This window comes from Lissotriton helveticus, chromosome 6 (genome assembly GCF_964261635.1).
Source record: "Lissotriton helveticus chromosome 6, aLisHel1.1, whole genome shotgun sequence".
Classification (NCBI taxonomy): domain Eukaryota; kingdom Metazoa; phylum Chordata; class Amphibia; order Caudata; family Salamandridae; genus Lissotriton; species Lissotriton helveticus.
The window spans coordinates 1,095,689,875-1,095,713,069 of NC_136067.1; the positions used below are offsets into that span (position 1 = coordinate 1,095,689,875).

General features: G+C 42.0%; 1 protein-coding gene across 2 annotated transcripts in view; it reads left to right on the plus strand.

The window, feature by feature from the left end:
• Positions 1-18,053: 18,053 nt before the first annotated feature.
• The window catches only part of TTC27 (tetratricopeptide repeat domain 27), a 1,731,040-nt gene continuing 1,725,898 nt past the window's right edge, over positions 18,054-23,195 (plus strand). The window contains exon 1 of one of the 2 annotated variants that reach the window (XM_078648753.1): positions 18,054-18,387. In XM_078648753.1, coding sequence (XP_078504879.1) covers positions 18,288-18,387 — 100 coding nt within the window. In that variant the 5' untranslated portion in view covers positions 18,054-18,287. Of the gene's footprint in view, positions 18,484-23,195 lie in introns of both variants that reach the window. The other variant, XM_078648752.1, reaches the window with a different exon arrangement.

A 23,195-nucleotide genomic window follows, 5' to 3' on the forward strand; every position in this document is an offset into this window, starting at 1 on the left:
GTGGATTCCCCTAGATATCGATATTGTGGGGCTGTCGGTGACAGATTTTGGCCTGTGTTCGCCCTACATATAAAAAAAAACCAATTTTACAATATTACAATAAATAAAGTGCATAGAGTACATCCGATAGAGTTATCTCTGCTAGTTGATATGCTACAACTTTCTATTACCGCAATTAATGACGGTGTCTCGATTTTGATGGTACAATTATGTGTGACTAAATTCAGAACCGTTACCTGTGTTGATGACAAAGTGCTTTTATGGGATTAATTAGACTGGTATTGCCCTTAAGATTGAACTCTGTTTTATAAACAAGTATGTAAATCCTCCGTAATGTTGAAACCGTTTGTATATTTAGTATCTAATTGTAAGATGTATCTGGTCTCTAACCTTCTTAATTTGCTTTCGCGATCATCTCCCCCTATGCTTGGTGTTATAGCATCTATCAAAAAGTAGCTGAGGCTTTTGTTGTTTGACTGATGGATTTCTTTAAAATGCTTCGCTACCGGGTACGTATTGTCTGTGTATATATATATATATATATATATATATATATATATATATATATATATATATATATATATATATATCCCATTCACAGTGTTGCACCTTCCGTTCTCCCACGCCCTACAGTAGTTGGGGCACTATTGCCGGCAGAGCGCACCGGACATAGTACTCACACACTCCAAGACTGCGTAGCAGTCGAAACTCGTAACTGGAATAAACAATTACCTAGAGGAATATCCCCTGAGTGAGCGCTATATATATATTCCAGCCTTGCTTTCCTTTCAGCAAACCCACTGGGATAAGACATTGCAATATTATGGGGAATATGACAGCGCCCACATGGGAATATTGACTACATGGACTACGTTAACCACAATGCATACGGCGCATACGCCCACAAGGGCGAAACATTTATTTATGCGCAGCTGGTCCGTATAAGCAATCAGTTTCTTCAAGTGCCAGTGAACAAGGGCGTTTGTTTGCCCGAAAGCGTCTGGCCAGTTTCATTGTTGCTGTGTATGTAAGGCTGGCAACTCCTGCAGTCCCTGGATTAAAAGGACTAAAACTCGCCGGGTGTGGTGTTTTCAATCGAGGCGACTCTTTGGTTATGATATATATATATATATGTGTGTGTGTGTGTGTATGGTATATATATATATATATATATGTATGGTACATATATTTGGAATTAGGTATAGGAAGTTTATAGTTACATTTCACTATTTTGGATTCAAATGTTGTCCTCGATAACCCCAATAGTTTGGCTTCGATATTCAGAGGCATACCAGAGTAGACAATTATAAAGAGCCAAGTATGCAAACTCCAAATCTCCAACCACCATATTTCCCAATATCACACAATTCAGAGGCAGGTGTTTAAATTGATAGTGACGTTTGCAGTTTACCAACTAGATCACATATGTGTCGTCCAATATCACATTTCATTAACATACAAAGAGAAATAAAGAATACACTGTCTGTCTTATGAGTGTGGGGTAGAAAGAAATTGGCCAGTCCGTCTGTGTGCAGTATCCTTTCTAGGAACACATCCTTTCTTACCATAATGTTTATCTTTGTATCAAACATTTTAAAATCCTTTTAGATTTTCCCAGCTTTATATCCAGGGCTTGGTGACATAAATCCTTGTCCTATGCACGTAAACATTCTCACTGATGCATACCACTAATAAAACCAATGTTTTAGTCAGTGTTATATCCAACAAATGTCCTTTAAAGTACACCTGTTAAACCAGTTTAAAAAGAAAGATTTTTTAAAGATAAAACCAATAGCACTGCTGAAAGGGGCAGGTATGCATGGGGTGATAGCTTAGTGCTTAAAGACTGGGTATTCCAGATTTGTTTGTTATCATACGGCTACCCTGTCACACTTTCAATCAAGGCCAGACGTTCTGTATATTTGATTTATTTTGCACATATTTATATTGTTTAACATTAGGTTTATTGTTTGCTAATGAATGTATGTATAACACACATTTTGTATGAATTGTCAGCTCAACTGTTTTTTGCTGACATTGATCTTGGAATTTAAGTATGGTGCTCTACCTATCCTTGAGTCTTGTCCGTGCTGTACCAGACCACAAATAAATACATTAATCCGGAGGGACCTATCTTAGCCTTCCCGATGTCCAGCTAAACCTTTCCAGTATTCTAGTCACCTCAGGTGCTTGCCCCACTATGCACCACTCCTGGTTCATCCCTGGCACAGAAAGTTTACTTTCCACCAGGGCTGAACTGGGAACCACAACCTGCCCTGGCAAAGTGCTCGGCCGCCTCCCCCTCCCCAGTCGGGGGGGGGGGGTTGGAGGTGCTACCGAGCTCTTTGCCGGGGCCGGTTTTCGGCCGATTTTGGTACAGGGCCGATTCTGAAGCTATGGTGCAAACACGGTCCTGTAACAAAAACGGCCCCCAGGGGCCCAAAACCGTACCCCCCCCCCCACCCGTGCGGCGCACCAGGGGATTGCTCGGTGCCCACTATGGCCAGTCCGGCCTTGCTTTCCACACAGATGCCTATTGTGCAGTCATCTGTCTAAACATTTTTGCCAGCTATCCTGTCACCTTTTAAAATCATGACACTACGCTGAATTAAAAATGAATAATGTTAGCAGCACAATTTATTTTAAAAAACAGCATTCACTACATTTCCAAACCCTATATGAAGCAAATCTGTTCCCTATAATTAATGGCCCATTGTGCTTTAGATTGCATCATGAGTACCTATTTAAAGAAAAATAAAAGCTCTAGGGATGATGACTTAAACCTCATGTAAAGCCATCTTTCATCTATACACAGTATTCACCAACTTTACTGGTCCATCACTTTTAAAAACACATCACCCCAGGACCTTAGTGAGCATTTGAGATTGGAAAGCCAGCAAAGTGATAGGGAGAACCAGCAAGTGCTGAATTGAGGTAATGGAGTGGACTGAAGAGCCATAACACGAGCAGAGCCATCAACATATTTGACATATAGCTTATGCAACAAACATCATACAAATATGGTAAAAAAACATTAAAAATCCCAAAATGGGCAAAAAATAGAATATGTTCAAAACTTCACGTATTTGGGTGTTTCACTTGACTCAAAAATGTCGTGGAAAACACAAATCGAAAAGAGCAAGCTTTTACTAACACAAAATACATTACCGATTCTAAAAAACATGGAAATAGTCACAAGGCGGTCCTTGCTGCGCTTGAAGTATTTCGGTTCAAAGCGCAATCAGCTGCCATATATGGCGCTGAACGAAAACAAATTTTACAGGGCTTTGCTAAAGCTACCAATTCGCACTCCGTTAACACCATTGATGCTAGATCTTAATGTGAAGCGAACTGATTACCACGTAATTATTAGACCTATGATGTTCTGGGTCAGGATCTGGACAATACCTGAGTTGCTGGACTATAGAGCAGCTCTAATAGAGATAAAGGACCTAGATGTCAATAACTGTATCACATGATTTAATCACGTTAGTACATGGTTAAAGAAGATTGGCTTAGCACACTTCTGGAATAATCTGTTTGCAGGGACCTCAAACTCAAAGAAACGTTTAAAAGCATCTTTCTGGGCCTACATGAAACAAAATAGACCGAATGATAGAGCAAATGGATCATTGACTAGCGAATTTCTCTTGTTCATAGCAAGTTCGAGTTTTGAATCCTTTTTAAATTAGGTAAATCCACCTTTGGCAAAAACACTATACCTGAAGTATAGATATGGTATATTAATGTTAAAATCATGTGTGGCAAGGTGGACAAAGGATAGCAATGGAATATGTATATTGTGCTCTGGGGGAGCAAGGGAAGATATTGCACATGTTCTTTTTTTTTTGCCCGGCCTATGCGATTGCAAGAAAAAGATGGATAAAACCACTGTGTACAAACATAGGTGTGAGATCGTACAGAGAGGCTGAAAGGATATTAAAAACAGATACCTGCCAGGTCATTGTTTTTGCTATAAGTAGATTTCTGCTAGCAGTGAACTTCATTAGATTAAAAGCTGGCGAGAAATGTTAGTATATATTAGAGAATCGATATTTAGACATATGAATTAACCAGGAAATATTGTTGAATGTTTAGGTTTATCGCGTTGTTTGGGGTAGCTTTGTGGTAAACCGATTGCCAATTTGAATGATTTTATTTTTTATATGTGCCTTTTTAAGTATTTATAGTCTTTTTAACATTATGATTGACACCTCCCTTCCATAATTACTAAACTCTAAAATTGTATTTTGCATGAAGTTGTATCATTATGAAAAATGTTCTCTCTTATGAAATACACCCTTTTATGATACAGATGTATCGAAATAAAGATGAAATTGAAATTGAAAAAACATTCAAAATTCCAAAATATGTATTCTTTCAACAAGTGGAATTGTTTCACTTTAGTAAATTAGATTGTACCACAGCTGAGTGGCATTTATTCAAATTGATAATTTGTGCACATGAATCTTGAAACATTTACGTCCCCCCACCACCCAGACAATGATTTTGGTTCCGAACCAAGAGGCAACACATTTGTCAAGTCTGTTAAGTAATTGGGCTAAGTTACTTTATAGGTGGAACAATATTAGTCTATTAAATCATGAGCAAGAGAGGCTTTTGCACAGTGCACTTGGTGAACTGATGTATTACAAGGTTTTCTCAATTGTGATAATCAAGCAAAGGAGGCACACTGAAATAAAGTAATTGCTTTTGATCACACACGTGGTCAAGCTACAAAGCCAGGATTGATCCCAGTTTTCCTGGTTTCAAATTGTGTTGCTCGGCTACACGATGGGTATCTCTTCTCACTCCGATTCTACATCAAATGTCAATGCTTTGTGTTTAATTCTTTTAGGAACTACATCAGTACCCTGTACTAAATAAATATGTTATAGCATGTTAAATCAACTACAAACAACAAGTATTTCTAAATTACAAGGGTAAGGTAAGAGAATGCACAGTACATTTATGTTGCTATGATCTATTTTACCTGACTTAGCAACGCGCTGCATACAGATTTTGGAAGATTACCTACAGTGAAGGCAATAACACATATTAACAAAAGTGTAGTAAATCATTTACAAATATTGGTTGAAAAATAGTACGTTAATTTTATGAACAGGGACTGGCAGCAGCCTCAGCTGGCATACAACTCCTGCTAACTGCCCAACCTCACATATTAACATAATATTCCACACTCCATAATAGAACATAGCAACATCATAAAGCCCTAACAGTGAATATTCCAATGGTGGTTGACTAGAGAGTCACCCTAGCACTAACTACTACAAAAAACCTGGGAAAACCCACAAAGCTACAGTTTTCACATCTTCACATGACAGAAGTGAAGTATAAAATGTGGGCTTCAAAAATACATTTACTCAGAGCATTTTGTAGTATTTTTTAAATGAATTGAAGAAGAATTGTAGTAAAATAAAGATAGGTTTATTCCAAGGAAAAGAGCACATCCATGAAGATCAGCTGCCAGCATCCACAGTGACTAACTCCTAACAACGATTACATCATGGAACTTAGAATGTAATAATCAAATGGATACATGCAAGTTAAAGGGGAAATGCAACTATTTCATGAAAAGCAAGATACTACATACCCTCCCTTTTTCAAAAACAAGAAAATTAAAAACAATTCTTCCTTTTTCCCTTTAAAACATATTTTTTTTAAATAATTCCTTATTCCTAAAATTTTGTTGACCTCATCTAAATCATATAACACATTTCATTCTTGTTCATCCAACTAGGATTATATTTTGATAAGGGTACATGTACACTGCATCTCATAACTTAGACATAGATTGTGTTTTTTTTTTTTTTTTTTTTACATAAACTTAATAAAACTGGACGAATTAATTTTTATTCACTACTTACAATTCAAACCACCAGAAAGTATATTGGAATAGCCCTCTATGTGAAAACCCTTTGAATTTACCAATCTTACCTGAGAAAACGTAGGGACCCTTTTAAGACCCAATTAATTGTTTCTTCACTCACTTCAGTAGTTAGAACTAATTCCGGACTGTTGGAGTTAAGAATAATATGTAAAGATTTTTCCACCCAAGAATAGATGGACCATCAGCAATGAAATACAATTTACAGCACACAGTACGATTTTTAAATTAAAATATTAAATAGTGGTACCCCAACATTTCAATATAACTACTAGTCTAACTTTTTTTTTATGTCAGTGGACACAAGTCCGCAGCAACCTGTAAAGGAATTCTGCCAAATTTAACCATAAATAAAGGTTAACTTTTACTATTCTCATCAACATTGAAGTCTGAATCATAATCAGAAGAGTCAGAATCAGTAACACAAGCAACTTTAGGTCGTTGAGATGAACTCCTGTTACAAACTTTAGCATAGTGTCCCAAAATTCCACAATTGGAACATTTAACAGATCTTGCAGGACATTTTTCACATCCAGCGTTGTGATTCTTGTCACCATATCGAAAACAAGCAAAAGAAGAAGATTCATTTCTATTAAAAGATTGTTTGTATGACGGTTTCTGGTAAAAAGAATTCCTGTTACTTCTTTTTATAGATGTATCCTTACTATTTTTGCTGACAGAAATCTTATTAACAGTAGGAGTAGAAGTAGTAGTGGTAGACTCTGATTGCTCTGACAAGGCTTTCAAACTTCTATCAGACAGTTCAGCTTTTTTTAATAAAGCGATAACATCCTTCAAAGAAGATTCTCCTTCAATCCAAAGTCTATCTTGAATACTTATATTTCTTGAGCAAACTACAACTTGATCCCAAATAAGTTCATCATGCAAAACTCCAAATTTGCAATGCATAGCTAATAATTTTAATTGAGAAACGTACTCCTCCACAGATTTTCTAATTGTTTCCTTTTGAAGAAAGCACGTCTGGTAACCCCAATACACACTGTAGGAGAATAATGTTCAGTTAAATCCAAAATTGCAGTCTTGAAAATATCTAAATCTCCTGACCTATCTGGTTTTGTCATTTGATTATACACTCTTAAACCTTCCGGGCCAAGACTATGCAAAAGCATTCTCAATTTACGCACAGGTGTTAAAGTTCCAACATTATCCTCAAGAGTACCGATATAATTAAGAAAATATTCCTTCCACTCAGGCCACTTGATGATGGGTTCACCAAGAGATGTTAAGAAATCTTTTGGAGTACTAATATTAATATTAATACATGAAGCAGAATTAGCATTGACAGAAGAAGTACTTGTAGAAGCAGGATTAACACTAGAATTAGTGTTACTCATTTTACTTGTAAACGTGAGTTACTTGAAAAATCAAAATTTGTTATAAATAAATGATGTTGTTAAAAATAATGTAAAGACAAGCTGGAAATCGTTGTCAAAATTATACTGAAAATAAACTTGCACTGAGGCTTTAAATTGTAGAAAACAGAGTGTGAATTCACGAAGAAAGTACTTAAACTCTGTCTTTTAATTGTAGAAAACAGTGCATGAAATCACGAAGAAAGTACTTAAATTCTGGCTTTGAATTGCAGAAAACAGTGTGAAAACAAGAAGAAAGTACTTACACTGTGGCTTTAGAAAGTACTTAAACTCTGTCTTTAAATTGTAGAAAACAGTGCATGAAATCACGAAGAAAGTACTTAAATTCTGGCTTTGAATTGCAGAAAACAGTGTGAAAACACGAAGAAAGTACTTACACTGTGGCTTTAAATCGTAGAAAACGATGAAGCATGAAGAAAGATGTGCTCTTTGAATTCACTCGTAACTTTTCCCCTAAAAATCCAAGATGGCGGCACGTACTCAACGTGAACGTGAGGTTACGCAAAGTGACCTTGTTATGCCGATGGTAGCGCTGAAAAGCGTCGGCGGTTGCTTAGCAACATGCAACGTGTAACGTGGTGCGAGCGCTTGATCCGTGCACACACGCGTTGCTAGGAGTCCGACAACAAGAGTAGGCGCACAAAACGGCAACTTAATTCAAAGGTAAACACTTATAAAAAAATTCATACTATGACGATAATTTTCTAAGGAAATGTCGAGTTAACTTGAGAATAGAAGCAACAAAAAAAAAAACTGAAATCACTCACGCTTTTGTGAAGAGGTTTCCTTTTTTTTCCTTTTTCCAGAATAGAAAACAAACAGCATAGGTAGTATTGTCGATATGAAGTACATTTTTCACATTTTATGCCACAAACTAGATAGAACTAACTCCTAACAACGATTACATCATGGAACTTAGAATGTAATAATCAAATGGATACATGCAAGTTAAAGGGGAAATGCAACATGCAAGTTAAAGGGAAAATGCAACTATTTCATGAAAAGCAAGATACTACACACCCCTCCCCCCCACAGTCTTTTTGCAGGTCTCATTACCACCTGGAAAATGAAACATAATTAGCCTACCATTCCTCTTGGAGTACTTTCATAGAACTCTTCAGGATCTTCAATAAAGTAAACACAGTAATGGGAAACACCTCTTCCGCTGCAGGAGGATAGGTTGGGGAACGTGGAGGCCGAGGTATCAGAAGTCTGAGGTAGAGCATGGGTGGAAGAACTATGCAAAGCTTGTTTTTGGCTAGTGAGTTGAAGACAATATTGTTGAGAAGAAAAGCAGCTACTGTACAGAGCGGTTTATTGCGATCCAGCTTCACTCAAGTACAGGATAAGAATACTGTAACCGCCACTTGCTAATGCTCATCTAACCCCCGTATTATTCATGCATACATATCCCACGCGGTTCACATTCAAACATACACATCCCACGAGGCTCACATTCAAACAAACTCATCCCACGTGAAATGTTATTTGAAGATGACACGAGCGCGTGCGCGCTCGTGTCTACTTCAAACATCAACACATAACACACCTCCCTCCTTTCCTTTTTTTTTTTTACAATAGTTATAATTAAGAAAGCACAAAATCTTTGAACTTAACAGGTATCCTACGAATTCTTGAGCATGCTGGAGCAGAGGAACATTGATCAATAATAGATGATTTAGTACTTGAATTACTCACATTGTCTCTATTCACATCCAGAAAGACATTTGAAGAGTAATTCTCATCACAAAGTTCCTTCCTACCCTTAAAGATTGAAACTCTATAAAAATTCCAAACACTTCCATTATCCAGTCGAACTGCATTCTTAAACACTTCCACAACTTCCATGGGATCAGACAAAGTAGACAACACTTTACATACAGAACAACCCTTCTTCAACCGTACTAAATCTCCAACCTGAACAAAAACATTCCTCACTTTTTTATTTTCCATTAAATTATCCTTCATTCTTTTTTTATAAGCATCTACCTTACGACTAATTTCCTTAAAATCTATCTCAGCAAACTCTGCTTGTGTCTTATTCTTGTTCCTTAGCCACCATGGAACTAGTTTTGTAGTGGATTTGCGACCTCTCAATAATTCAAAAGGGGTCAACAAGTAACCGCATTAGTTGTCCTATAAGAGAGTAACCTGGATTGCAAAGCTTTGTTCCAACACAACCCACCTTTAACTGCCAGTTGAATTGTTCCTTAAAAACCCTATTAAACCTCTCAATTTGACCGTTCGCCTCTGAATGAAACAGGGCAATCCTTTTCTGACTTATGCCACATCTCTTTAAATAATCTTCCATCTGTTTGCTAATAAACTGTGGTCCATTGTCAGTAACAATCTCTTGAGGAATACCTTCCCTACAAAAAACATCATCTAAAAACTGTGTGATGGCATCAGAAGTAACTTCTCTGACCATCTTAATTTCTGGCCATTTAGAAAAATAATCTAGAAGCACAATACCAAATGAATGTTGATGCAGCAAAATTCTGAACGGACCAATTATATCTATACCTAGTTCGCTCCATGGTGCAACAGGTAAGTCCACTGGTTGTGGACTGGCACTCAAAGCCTTAGCTGATGTATCACGGTTAGCACCCAAATTACAAGACTTCACTTGCTGCTCAACATATGAATCTATCCCTGGCCACCAAAAATGTTCCTTTAAACATCTCCTAGTGATAGAAATACCGAAATGTCCTTTGTGAGCAAAATCAACAAACATCTTCCTGAGACCAAAACATCGAATAAATGTATCCCCCCTTAGAATAATGTCATTCTCTATGGCCAATTCATCTCGACCTTTGTAATAACTAGCTAAAGTCCCTATGAGGTCCTTCTCTTCAGGCCAATCACTTAATATGAACTTCTTTACTTCCTTAAGTTCTTGATCCTTTTCCATTTCTTCATTCCATAATTGCTCATGAATAACAGAATTGTCCTTGGACAACAAATTCACATCACGCACAACATGAGCCACTTCACATTCATCAGTATCAACACTATCTGATTCTTTGCATGGAAGGGGTAACCTTGACATACAGTCAGCATGAAAATTAGTTTTGCCAGGAAAATACTCCACGGAATACTGGAAATGTTGTAATCCTGATGACAATCTAGCCAGTCTAGATGACAATGTGCGCCCACCACCAGGTGACAATATGTGAACTAAAGGTTTATGGTCAGACTTGATGGAAAATTTGGTCCCCCATAAAAATGGTCTAAAATGCTCAGCATCCCATACGCATGCTAATAGCTCTCTTTCAATCACAGAATAGTGACGTTCAGACTCCCTCAATGTCCTTGAAGCATATGCTACAATCCATTCTCTACCCCATTCTTCTTGAAGCAGTAAAGCACCTAGCCCACAATTGCTTGCATCAACCATTACAATACAATGTTTGCCAATGACAAAAGGTTTAAGACAAGGGGCCATGGTAATCATCTCCTTAACAGTTGAAAACGTTGCTGTCATAGTATCAGTCCAAATAAATTTCAATTTTATTTTCAGTAGATTCCTAAATGGTTCAATGATAGTTGCATAATTTGGAATGAACTTGGCATAACACTCTACCAACCCTAGAAAAGCAACTAATTGTTCTTTATTCTCAGGAATGGGAGCTTTACTGATGTTCTCAAAATGTGACAATTTAGGTTTGATTCCATTCCCACTGATAGTGTCCCAAATATTCCATTTCTTGTCTCTTGAATTTGCACTTGTCTGCACGAAGAATTAAACCTTTATTTGATAAAGCATTGAGAACCTTCATTAAATTATGGTCATGTTCATCATCATTTTTCCCAAAGACTAAAATATTGTCTTGGAATGCTATAGCACCAGTAAGACCTTCTAGAGTTTCTTTCATCAGCCTTTGAAACACAGCAGCTGCACTAGCTAGCCGAAAGGCATTCTGCAAAATCTGTACAATCCTTCTGGCATTATAAATGCAGTCAGATCTTTTGATTCGTCATGGAGAAGCACCTGGTGGTATGCACTAGTTAGATTCAGACATGAAAATACTCGTGCATCAGCTAACGTGGAAACCATCTCATGTAAATTGGGAAGTGGATGTGAATCCACACGAATAGCATTGTTAAGACTGCGCAAGTCTATGCATAAACGAAGATCTCCTCCAGATTTAATAGAAATAACAACTGGTGAAACCCAAGGGGATTATTCTATTGGTTCAATAATCTTCTTAGCACACATATCATTCAGCATTACCTTTAACTTGTTCCTGTAAGACAAAGGAACATTCCTAACCTTATGACGTACCGGTATAGCATTTGCATGTACTTATATGCGATGTTTAAAACCTTTGTACTCACCCAGTTTGTCACTGAATAATGTGGGAAACTCATCTTTTATTCTAGAAACAAGGCAAGGATCACTAGACTTGACCAAACTTAGCTTAGTAACATTTGTATCCACAGAATATGCAGGAGGATCAGCATTGGGGTCTAATTGTATGCCAAGTTTCTCTTGATGTGGCCAGCCCAAAAGTGATTGTCCCACTTTAGTAACATAAATTTTCCCACGTGTTTTGCGCTCATGGAAGTTCATTCAAATCAGCAATAAAATACCCAATAAGTTGTAGTTTATGGCCAGTGTAGCCACTTGGTGAGATATCAGGGTGTATGAGTTCTATGTTAGGCCAATTAGAGCAAACAAGATCATGAGACAAAATGGTATACCATGAACAAGAATCCACTAATACTTTTGTAGAGATTCCATTAATGGTAACATTGAATGAAGGACATTTTTTAGTGCTTATCTCTTTAGTTAAACAAAGTATGGTGTTTACATCATAATCATAATCAGATGATTCTTCGTGTTCTTGGATGACATTAACTCTTCTTGGAGCTGACCTACAAACTCTAGGAAAATGTCCTTTCTTGTTACATCTGGCACACACTTTTTCCAAGGCAAGACATGACCTAGAATTCCCTAGATGATAACTACTACCACATCTGAAACAATAAACACTATTCCACCTGTTGTCAGATTTATGCCACTTATTTTGACTTTCAGTTTTCTGATTGTTTTCATTTCTTTGAGTTGGGACTTTTTACCTTTTATCAATTTCCTGTTGTTTATCAGTTTCCTTGTTGACAACATGTATATCAGACTTATTGCACAATCTGATTTCGTCAACTAATTTTTTTGAATGCTCAATAGATTTTGCTATTTCAATAGCTGCATTAAGAGACATGTCTGAAGTTGTCCACAATCTTTCTTGAGCTAAGTCTCTCAAAGCTGATACATAATTGTCAATAGTTTCATCTGGTTTTTGTTTCCTTGAGTAGAATTTAAATCTCTTCAAGACTATGTTTATTTTCTTCCTATAACGAATAGACAGTTGTTTGGAAGCAATTTGGTACACATTTAAATTCGATGTATCAGTCAAAGGAGGTAAAATGTTATATTCCTTAAGAGCAATACCTCCCAGACAGTGTTTGAGTAAGGCTAATTTCCTGTCTGGTTCATATTCTTCCCCTTCTAAAACATCAACATATGCAAGAAACATTGCCTCCCATATGTCCCATTCAATTTGTGGTTCACCAGGTAAATTGAGAAAATATGGAGGGGCTTGAATGCCTGACATGACTGTTCATAAAAAGAATTCTTGAAATTCCTTGCACTCCAGCACTTTCAATAATGATAATTATGGTTATGTGTGCGTGTCACAGATGATATGAGAGTATTTAAATGGTAATTACCATGACACGCGTGATAACATGTGTGCGTGTCACTGAAGAAATACCCACAAAGACACCAGTCACTCTTCAGTCAATTGCGCTCTCAACATTTGAGCCGATCTCGAAGTGATGAAATACTCACGAAAACAATAGCAGATCGCGTACTAATTCCTCAGCCGATCACACAGTGCTGAAGAAACTGGGCTTTACAACAGCGTGTGTTCAACAAGGCAGGAACACAACGAGTTAACCCGGCGTTAATCTTTACGCAGTTATCAGCCAATAGCAATTTGTTTTTGTTGAGAGATTATGTGCGTATGGTTTCAGAGCGCACGTTCAGTCAACCAATAAAATTGCAGATCATTGAAAGAAGGTTTGGTTAAGTCTCCAACAGCCAATGGCAATGTTGCTTTCTTGAGTCATCAACTTCGAAGAAATTTTTAGATGGAATTTAGATAATCCGGAGCATGGAAACATTTCTGAACGTCGCCAGTGTTGAAACAAGCATTGGAAATGGAATAGGTCTCGCAGTAGGAAAGTTTGAGCTATAGGTGTTATTTATTTTTTTGTTTTTTATTTATGTGTTGTTTTTTCTAAATAGCTAAATTAATAGCTTTCTTCTTTACAAAGCCAATAGTTATAATTTTTGTAAATGTGACACCTCTAGCATTTGTAAAGCAACATGTTTTGTATTAACGGGACTTATATGTGACTTATATGTATTGATATAAAAAAAATCAATGGCTTTAAAAAACAATTAATAATTAATACGTAAATAAAATGGATTTTATTTTATATTGCCAATAGCTTAAAGTTTATTAAATATATTTAGTGAAGATGCTGTGGTTGCGCTGAGTGAGGGTGAGGGTGAGTGAGGGTGAGTGAGGGGTTGAGGGTGAGTGAGGGGTTGAGGGTGAGTGAGGGTGAGTGAGGGTGAGTGAGGGTGAGTGAGTGAGGGTGAGTGAGTGAGGGTGAGGGGGTGAGGGGTTGAGGGTGAGTGAGGGTGAGGGGGTGAGGGGTTGAGGGTGAGTGAGGGTGAGGGGTTGAGGGTGAGTGAGGGTGAGGTGTTGAGGGTGAGTGAGGGTGAGGGGTTGAGGGTGAGGTGTTGAGGGTGAGGGTGAGTGAGGGTGAGGGGTTGAGGGTGGGTGAGGGTGAGGGAGGGTGAGGGGTTGAGGGTGAGTGAGGGTGAGTGAGGCTGAGGGGTTGAGGGTGAGTGAGGGTGAGTGAGAGTGAGGCTGAGGGGTTGAGGGTGAGTGAGGGTGAGTGAGAGTGAGGGTGAGGCTGAGGGGTTGAGGGTGAGTGAGGGTGAGTGAGGGGTTGAGGGTGAGTGAGGGTGAGGGGTTGAGGGTGAGTGAGGGTGAGGGGTTGAGGGTGAGGGGTTGAGGGTGAGTGAGGGTGAGGGTGAGTGAGGGTGAGTGAGGGTGAGTGAGGGTGGGTGAGGGTGGGTGAGGGTGAGTGAGGGTGAAGGGTTGAGGGTGAGTGAGGGTGAGTGAGGGTGAGGGATTGAGGGTGAGGGGTTGAGGGTGAGTGAGGGTGAGTGAGGGTGAGGGTGAGTGAGGGTGAGGGTGAGTGAGGGTGAGGGTGAGGGGTTGAGGGTGAGTGAGGGTGAGGGGTTGAGGGTGAGTGAGGGTGAGGGGTTGAGGGTGAGTGAGGGTGTTGGCTATTGTGCGCCGGGGTTTACACTACTTCAGTTAGGGCCGCACACTGCATGTCAGAGAAGAGAGAGAAGGGGAAGGGGGAGGAGAAATGCGACACGGCGGGCAGGGGAGGGGGCTGTGTTATCTCAGCAGAGTCGAATCAACAAACGGAACAGTGCACCGCCGTTAACATTGTAGAAGTGGACATCCAGAAAAAATACAGGGATGGTTGGAAAAGGTTAATTATCTCGTAGCCCACACGCTGGAGTCAGAGCAAAGTCTTCAATGTTTATCCAGGCGTACTTGACATTAACATACCGTATGATGTTTAATATCCGCTCCCCTTTTTAAAAAAAAATTCAGCCACAAAACAGCACATGGCGCTTATGATATATCAGTGGGTTGGAAACATTACCGGCGCGCTGGAGCGCCGCTGCGGCGCGCAGCGAAGCACTTGCCCCACTAGGTTTGGGGGAGAGATTGAAGCATTGGACAAGCTGTCAAAGATGCATTTTGGGAATGCTACAAAACGCGCAATTACCCAGCAGCTCACGGCTGCCAAGAGGCACTTCCGGAACTGAGCTCTGAAATGGGTTGGGGAATGAGAGGGGGGGAGGGGAGGGAGAGAGAGTGGGATTCGAAAGACAAAAGGGGGAGAAAAGACAGGGTAAGGGAAAAGAATAGGAGGAGAGGAGGGTAGAAAGAGACGAAAAGCGAGTGAATAAAAGGGTTTTTTTGTGACAAAGAGGGAAAGTGGTAGTAAAAGGAAGGAGGGGGGAATTTAAAGGGAGCGACAGGAGAGGGAATGGAGGGGTGAAAGGCAAATGGTGTACACGGTTTAAGGAGGATGGATTTGTTGCAAACTACAGTGAGAAGTAGGGGAGCCCGCAGAAGAGTTGGATGAGAGAAGAAATATGTCAAACAGCACAAAATGAAGGAGTCCAGAGTGGAGTGGTAAAGGAGAATAGAAAGGGAGAGTGGGCAGGGGAGGGGGCGGAGCGGGGAGAGGGAACAGACGGAGCGAAGGCAGATAAGGGGAGGGGGGAGGAGAAATGCGACACGGCGGGCAGGGGAGGGGGCGGAGCGGGGAGAGGGAACAGACGGAGGGAAGGCAGATAAGGGGAGGGGGGAGGAGAAATGCGACACGGCGGGCAGGGGAGGGGGCGGAGCGGGGAGAGGGAACAGACGGAGGGAAGGCAGATAAGGGGAGGGGGGAGGAGAAATGCGACACGGCGGGCAGGGGAGGGGGCGGAGCGGGGGCTTACGTGTGTGATTAAAAAAAGATCAGAATAAACCATGTTTGTGGGCTGGGTCTGCATGGCGATGTTGAAAGCTTAATTTGCTGTGTTTAATTTGGGGTTGAAAGCAATGTGGGAAAGAGGAGAGGAAGTGAGCAGGCAGACACAGAAGCCAAACAGTCTGTGTAGCTGCCTTTAAAAGAGTGGCGGAAATGTCAGGGGGTCTCGAGGAGCCCCTGCAGGATGAGGTAAAGGTGTTTATCAAAGAGGCATTGAAAGGGTTAGCTCACCCCAGTAGGCAGTTGTCTGTCCTTGAGAGACATTTCAAAGGCATGTGCGGGCAGACCTGGACTCTGTGAGGGCTCATGGAAGGGCTGGATGTTTACACCAATGCGACGCGACCAGGCAGGGGAGGGGGCGGAGCGGGGCTGTGGGAGGAGTGCGGGAACAGACGGCGAGGGGAGGAGAGTAGGAGGAGGAGAGTAGGGGAGGCACGGCCTAGCGGCCGTGCAATCAAGAAGTGAGGGGGCGGGAGAGTAGGCAAGCCAGGCGGCTGGGGGCATGTGCACGCGCTTTTAAGCTCAATGCGCATGCGCATTGAGCTTAAAAGTCACGGGCACTGCAAGGAATCGCCACGATTCCTTGCAAGTTGGACAAAGAGTGGATAAGCCCCCATAGTCTCGCTTGCTCGATGCGCATGCGCATCGACAGGCGAGACCTAAAAACACTTCACACTGCCATAATCCAAGAAATGACGAGAAGAAAAGCAGGTACTGTACAGAGCGGTTTATTGTGATCCAGCTTCACTCAAGTACAGGATAAGAATACCGTAACCGCCACTTGCTAATGCTTATCTAACCCCCTTATCATTCAAGCATACACATCCCACCCGGTTCACATTCAAACAAACTCATCCCATGTGAAATGTTATTTGAAGTTGACACAAGTGCGTGCGCGCTCGTGTTTACTTCATACATCAACACAACAAATATTGGGCTCAATCAAACCCAGACATTTGACTCAAGCTTGGCTTGAGCCATCGTTGACAACCTATCAAGGGTATTTGCAGCGCCAAAGAAATATCACCCTCATTTAGCTATCAAAAAGAAGCACAATAAAGGTTTGAGCCATTTACAAACTGCATGCTGGGCTTACCGTAGATTCTTTGTGTATCTATTTATCGAAGTGTAGAGCTCAGAGCCAAATGGAGCTGGAAAACCACATCCTATATAGTAATATTCAGGTCCAATACACATACATGCCAACATTTACATTTAGATAAAGAGAAACATTGGGGACTGTATTTTCCCCATTGACGCACATTGAACCAAAGACAATTTTAAGCACCTGAGAGCTAAAAGAAAGGCACCTTAGCTTAATTCACTCCATGTTTTTTCACTGCACACTAGCATTTGTAGCCCTGTCTAACTCATCATAAGTCCCAGAATCCAAAGAAATTTACTGGGCTGGATGAGCTACTGGTACACGGAGCTGGGGATCTTTACGGCTCTGAAATGTAGTGTTGCTCCAGCTGAAACTTTCGAGAGCGGCCGCTGTGTCTGCACTTCCGATAAAAAGTCACATAATTTCAGTAGCAGGTTCTCAGAAAATACGCCAACAGAGATATCTTGACTTAAAAGTTAAACACAACACCCATCAGGAAAAATCCAGGATTTGCAGCATCTGGTTAACACGCAGTAACCTCCACCCACTGGAGCCTGCACTAAAGAGAAACTATTGATTCTCCAGAACTACAGAATGAGGCTCAGAAATGTTCAAAAGTCTCCACGATGTGCATCAATTGGGCGGCCATTTTAGAGTTGCAGTGTTTATGGTTTATTTCTTAAAAGAACATATACTGTAAACAAAAGTCCAAGTACTATATATTCAGAATTAAAAAGTAATGTTTTACAAAATAACTAAACATGAGATAATGTAGCTGCGTTTTTTTAATACATATAAAAATAGTTCAATAATTATGTCTTTTAATAAACTCCGAAAACATAACATGTTGGATTAATCTGAGAAAACACGGCTTAAAAAGTAATTCAATTGTGGAGCTTGTTTTAGATTCGATACACACACGCCTACTTCAAAATGGCCACTTATTTAACCACGGGTGACGGGCTGTAAAATTGCTGGTTTATTTCCTTGACGCATGCGTTGTAGGCACAGTCGCGTCACTGTCATGGCAGCCCACTGGAGCAAGTTGTTGCACATGGGTAAAGTGAGCTGCGCATAGGAAGAGTGCTGTTCTGCGGCTGTCATCTGTGGCTACGCGCGCTGTTGCGGGCATCTGCCTCTCTGTGCACAGGATAAGTACAGAGACAGAGTCAGCGATCGCCTGAGCCCCACTGCAGCTTGAATCGCCAGCTGTGTGCTCATTGAGTCTGTGGTCCTGATGCTGCCAGAAGCGATGGAGCAGGCGGTGCTGAGGGGCTTTCCCATCACAGCTGAAAGACAGCAGCTCAAGCAAAACCCAGACGCCGCCGCTGCTGCAGGTACTATATATAACACAACAGTCATCTTGGCTCGGGAGTCTATATCTGAATCCAAGGCACCTGGAGGGAGGCAGTATGTCAGAGAGGATAGGGAAGGTTTGTAAAGGCCAATATCCTTTAGCCTACAAGTTGATGTTCTACATTTCAGCGGACTTGTAAAAAAAAATGTTTTGCCTCTGTTGGTTATAAATGTCATGTTGATTTCTGTTAATATTCTTGTAGTTCGTGTTGAAGGCATTTTGCTTGCCGTTGTTGCCTATTTCATCATTACTTTGGTTACATACATGCAAATAGATAGGATACAATTAGACACTTAAGTCTTCTACGAGGAAAGTTACAATCATTCAGTGTTTGATTGTACAGCGAAAGGTTTCTGAAATAGATATTTCCCTGAAATCTGATATAAAATAATTATACTACAGTGACTGAAAATATAATGGGTTTCGCCAGAAAGATCGTTTAGTCGGTTTATTTGATTTTCTGAGGGGTGTATATTTGAAGGCAACATGTCCGAACCATTATAGTGCCCCCTTATTCCCATCAATCAAATGAGCGCTAGTGACGTGGGTAACTGTTCATTGCCATCTACTGCTGATATAGTCCTGCAAATATTTAATATGGGTGATATAATATCACAACGTATTAAATAGATACTCCGTGGATAAAGAAATGTATTCCGGGTTTCACTCAGTAATGTAAAACATTCAAAGAAACAAACATTTTAGTGGTTGGGTAAAAACAAATCTTATTATAGTAGCCAAGACTGCAACACAATAGTTTTACACGCAAGGGTTAACTTAACTTAAATCTTGACAGTGAGTAAGTATGCAGGGAGATGGGCCAGACCAGTGCCCCTAGAGAGGAAATAGGCACTCTTTTATACAAAGTTCCTGCCTCTCGCCGAGATGTTATGTATATTTATTATTTATTTATTTATATATATATATACTGATACTTGATTCCTAGGAACCTAATGGTTGAGATCAGTGGACCATTTAACCTTTGTCCAGATGTCAGCAGAGGGGTAAATCGAAATATAATTATAACATCTTTTTAACCAATTTGGGTTGCGGGCAGAAGTTTCTGATATCGTATGATCTGGCCTTTACTTCCTTCACGTAGACAGTTTCACCGGACAGATTTAAAATAAAAATAAGACAGAGATCATTGTATCTGTTGTACGAGCTAGCTCAAGAATATTTTGATACTGTTGTTAGACTCAGACTGCCAACGGAAGCACTGGAATTCTGCTTGTGTTGTAATTAGATCCGTCGTAATTTAGTCCAGTCACATTTTAATTCGTGTACAGAACATTTTGCCTGTCTGTATCAGCCATCTATAGCATGAGACTGACATCTGCTTTGCCACTTTTTTTTTCATGAACATGCCTGGCGAAATTCAGGTCATGCGCTTAATTGCCTATGGAGATGTAGTTTGTTGCTAACTCATCCATCTACCACCGTCGAGCTTTATTTGTTATTCCCTGATAGTCGTGTTGGAAATCTAATACCAGTGCATTTTACAGCGACGGCTATTTAAACGGCAAGTGATTGTGAGAATTCCATTTTTGGAATGTATGTTGAAAATTGTGGTTAATAGACCAGGTTTACAAAACCTGTTTTTTTCTCATCAGGTGCTAGGAATAGGCTTCTAAGGGAAGAATTTCCCAATTCATTTTGCAAGGGTCACGGTGCGAATCTTATCATGAAGCGTACTGCACGGAGAGTCGTTGGTGATAGCCATCAGCTACTTAAGTAGTCACTGGAAGGGGAGCTTTTTATTGTAATCGCAGACATGTAGAATCATTCATCACCACAGACTTCTGCAGAGCTGCGCTGCCTTTAAAAATTGAGTTTATTTGATTGTTGTAATCTGCGCACTGTAAGAAGCAGATCAATTGGAATCTGTTATTTTTTATGTGTGTGAATTTGTTTTGATGTGTATATTTAGAGTTGGTTGCAATACGGAGGCGACTTCCAAACTAGTTTGACTGCTAGCTATCAGGCAATTTCGCCAGATAATGTCCCCTCGAAGTAAAATTTCTATCTCCCAGAACCCACCACCAGTTTGGTCAGCTAGATAAACCAGAATAAGATCTCAATTTTGCTGCGTTCACCTCCAACAACAAAACCACTGGACTACACCTTTGTTTTTACACCTGCATAATAATAAATAATACTGCACGGAGTGTTCAGATTCAAAACAAAAGTACTGAGTAGGACTTCAATATGTCAGAGGTGAAGTGAAATAACTGTGTTTTGCTACTGGGTTTCGTAACATTGTAGCGACCAGTATTGCCCCTAAAATCCCACGACCTTGATAGGATTATAGGTGAACGCTGATCTTTAATAGCATTATAAATAGTTCTCAGGGGACTGCATTTTTTTGTAAACAAAATCCGACCACTTTTTCACACAAACAGTGGTAGACTTCAGTCTCACTATTGGGCTTCTTCAACTACCTAAGTGGGTGGTATTCCAGAGGTGGTGTCTGAAACCTTTCCTTGACTATGGCGTGCATACATTCTCAATGACAAAACAGAGCTGTTTTTTTATAGCAGTGCAGATAGCTGAATTTTTAGGTCTTGCCTAGGCTGCGCACATGCGCTGCTCTAGGATGGCCTTTAGCCATCGTTCTTCACTTTTCAAGCACTCGCACTCTTGTGGCGCATCCACCTTGCGGGAGCGAGCAGCGGCACGGCCACGTTAATTACAAACATATGGCTGCTTCTCGCTCCTGCAAGGTGGATGCCGCCACAAGCACGAGTGCTTGAAAAGGGAAGGCAGTGAAGACTGCTTGTTTACGTCGTGAATCACTTCCACCCGTCACTGCCTCTCTTCCGTCGCTGCTTTTTAAGGTTTATTAAACCAGCGCACAGCTGCACTTGCTAAGCCGAATAGTGAACAATGGCAGCAGTGCGCTTTTCTTTTCTTCAGCGCTTATTTGTTTCTAATATTCGGCCTATTTCTGCTCTCCCATGTGCCCCCATTCGAGATCCTCCTCTCCTTCCGCATTCTGCCAGCACCCTCCTACCCAATAGTCATCTACCACCACTTCCACCACCACGTCCATCACATCCACCAGGTCCACCACCACCACCACCAGGTCCACCATGTCCTCCACCACGTCCACCACCATCACCGCGTCCACCACCACATCCACCACATCCACCACGTCCACAGCCACCACCACGTCCACAGCCAGCACGTCCACAGCCAGCACGTCCACAGCCAGCACGTCCACAGCCACCACGTCCACAGCCACCACGTCCACCACCACCAGCACGTCCTCCACCACCACCATTCCACCACCACCACCAGGTCCTCCCCGTCCACAACCACCACATCCACCACCCCCACCACCCACACGTCCACAACCCCCATGTCCACCACCACGTCCACCATTACCACCACATCCACCGTCACCACGTCCACGACGTCCACCACGACATCCACCACGTCCACCCCACCCCCATGTCCACCACCCCCACGTCCACCACCCCCACCACCACCACCATGTCCATCACATCCACCACGTCCATCACCACATCCACCATCACCACGTCCACAACCACGTCCACCACCATGTCCATCACCACCTCTTTCACCACCACATTCACCACCACGTCCACCATGACGACCGCCACCACGTCCACTGTCTCCACTCCACGTCCACTGTCTCCACGTCCACTGTCTCCACGTCCACTGCCACCACGTCCACCACCACCACGTCCACCACCCCCACGTCCACCACCCCATGTCCACCACCACCACCACCACGTCCACCACCACCATGTTCACCACCACCACATCCACCATCACTGCGTCCACCACCATCACCGCGTCCACCACCATCACCACGTCCACCACCATCACCTCATTCACCACGTCCACCACCATCACCACGTCCACTACCATCACATCCACCACCTCCACCAGGTCCACCACCACCACCAGGTCCACCACGTCCTCCACCACATCCACCTCCACGTCCTCCACCACGTCCACGTCCACCACCACGTCCACGTCCACCACCACGTCCACGTCCACCACCACCACCACCAGATCCACCACGTCCTCCTCCACCACGTCCTCCTCCACCACCACGTCCTCCTCCACCACCACGTCCTCCACCACCACGTCCTCCTCCACCACCACGTCCTCCTCCACCACCATGTCCTCCACCACCACCATGTCCTCCACCACCACCATGTCCTCCACCACCACCATGTCCTCCACCACCACCATGTCCTCCACCACCACCATGTCCTCCACCACCACCATGTCCTCCACCACCACCATGTCCTCCACCACCTTGCCCACCACCACCTTGCCCACCACCACCTTGCCCACCACCACCTTGCCCACCACCACAATGTCCACCACCACAATGTCCACCACCACAATATCCACCACCACAATGTCCACCACCACAATGTCCACCACCACAATGTCCACCACCACCACGTCGTCAACCACCACATCGTCCACCACCACGCTGTCCACCACCACCATGTCCTCCACCACATCCACCACCATGTTCACCACCACCACCGACCACCACCATGTCAACCACCACCACGGACCACCATCACGTCAACCACCACGTCCAGCACCACCATGTCCATGTCCACCACGTCCACCATCACCACGTCCACCATCACCACGTCCACCATCACCACGTCCACCACCACGTCCACAACCACCACGTCGTCCACAATGTCGTCCACCATGTCCACCACTACCATGTCCACCACCACCACGTCCACCACCACCACGTCCACCATCACCACCACGTCCACCACCACC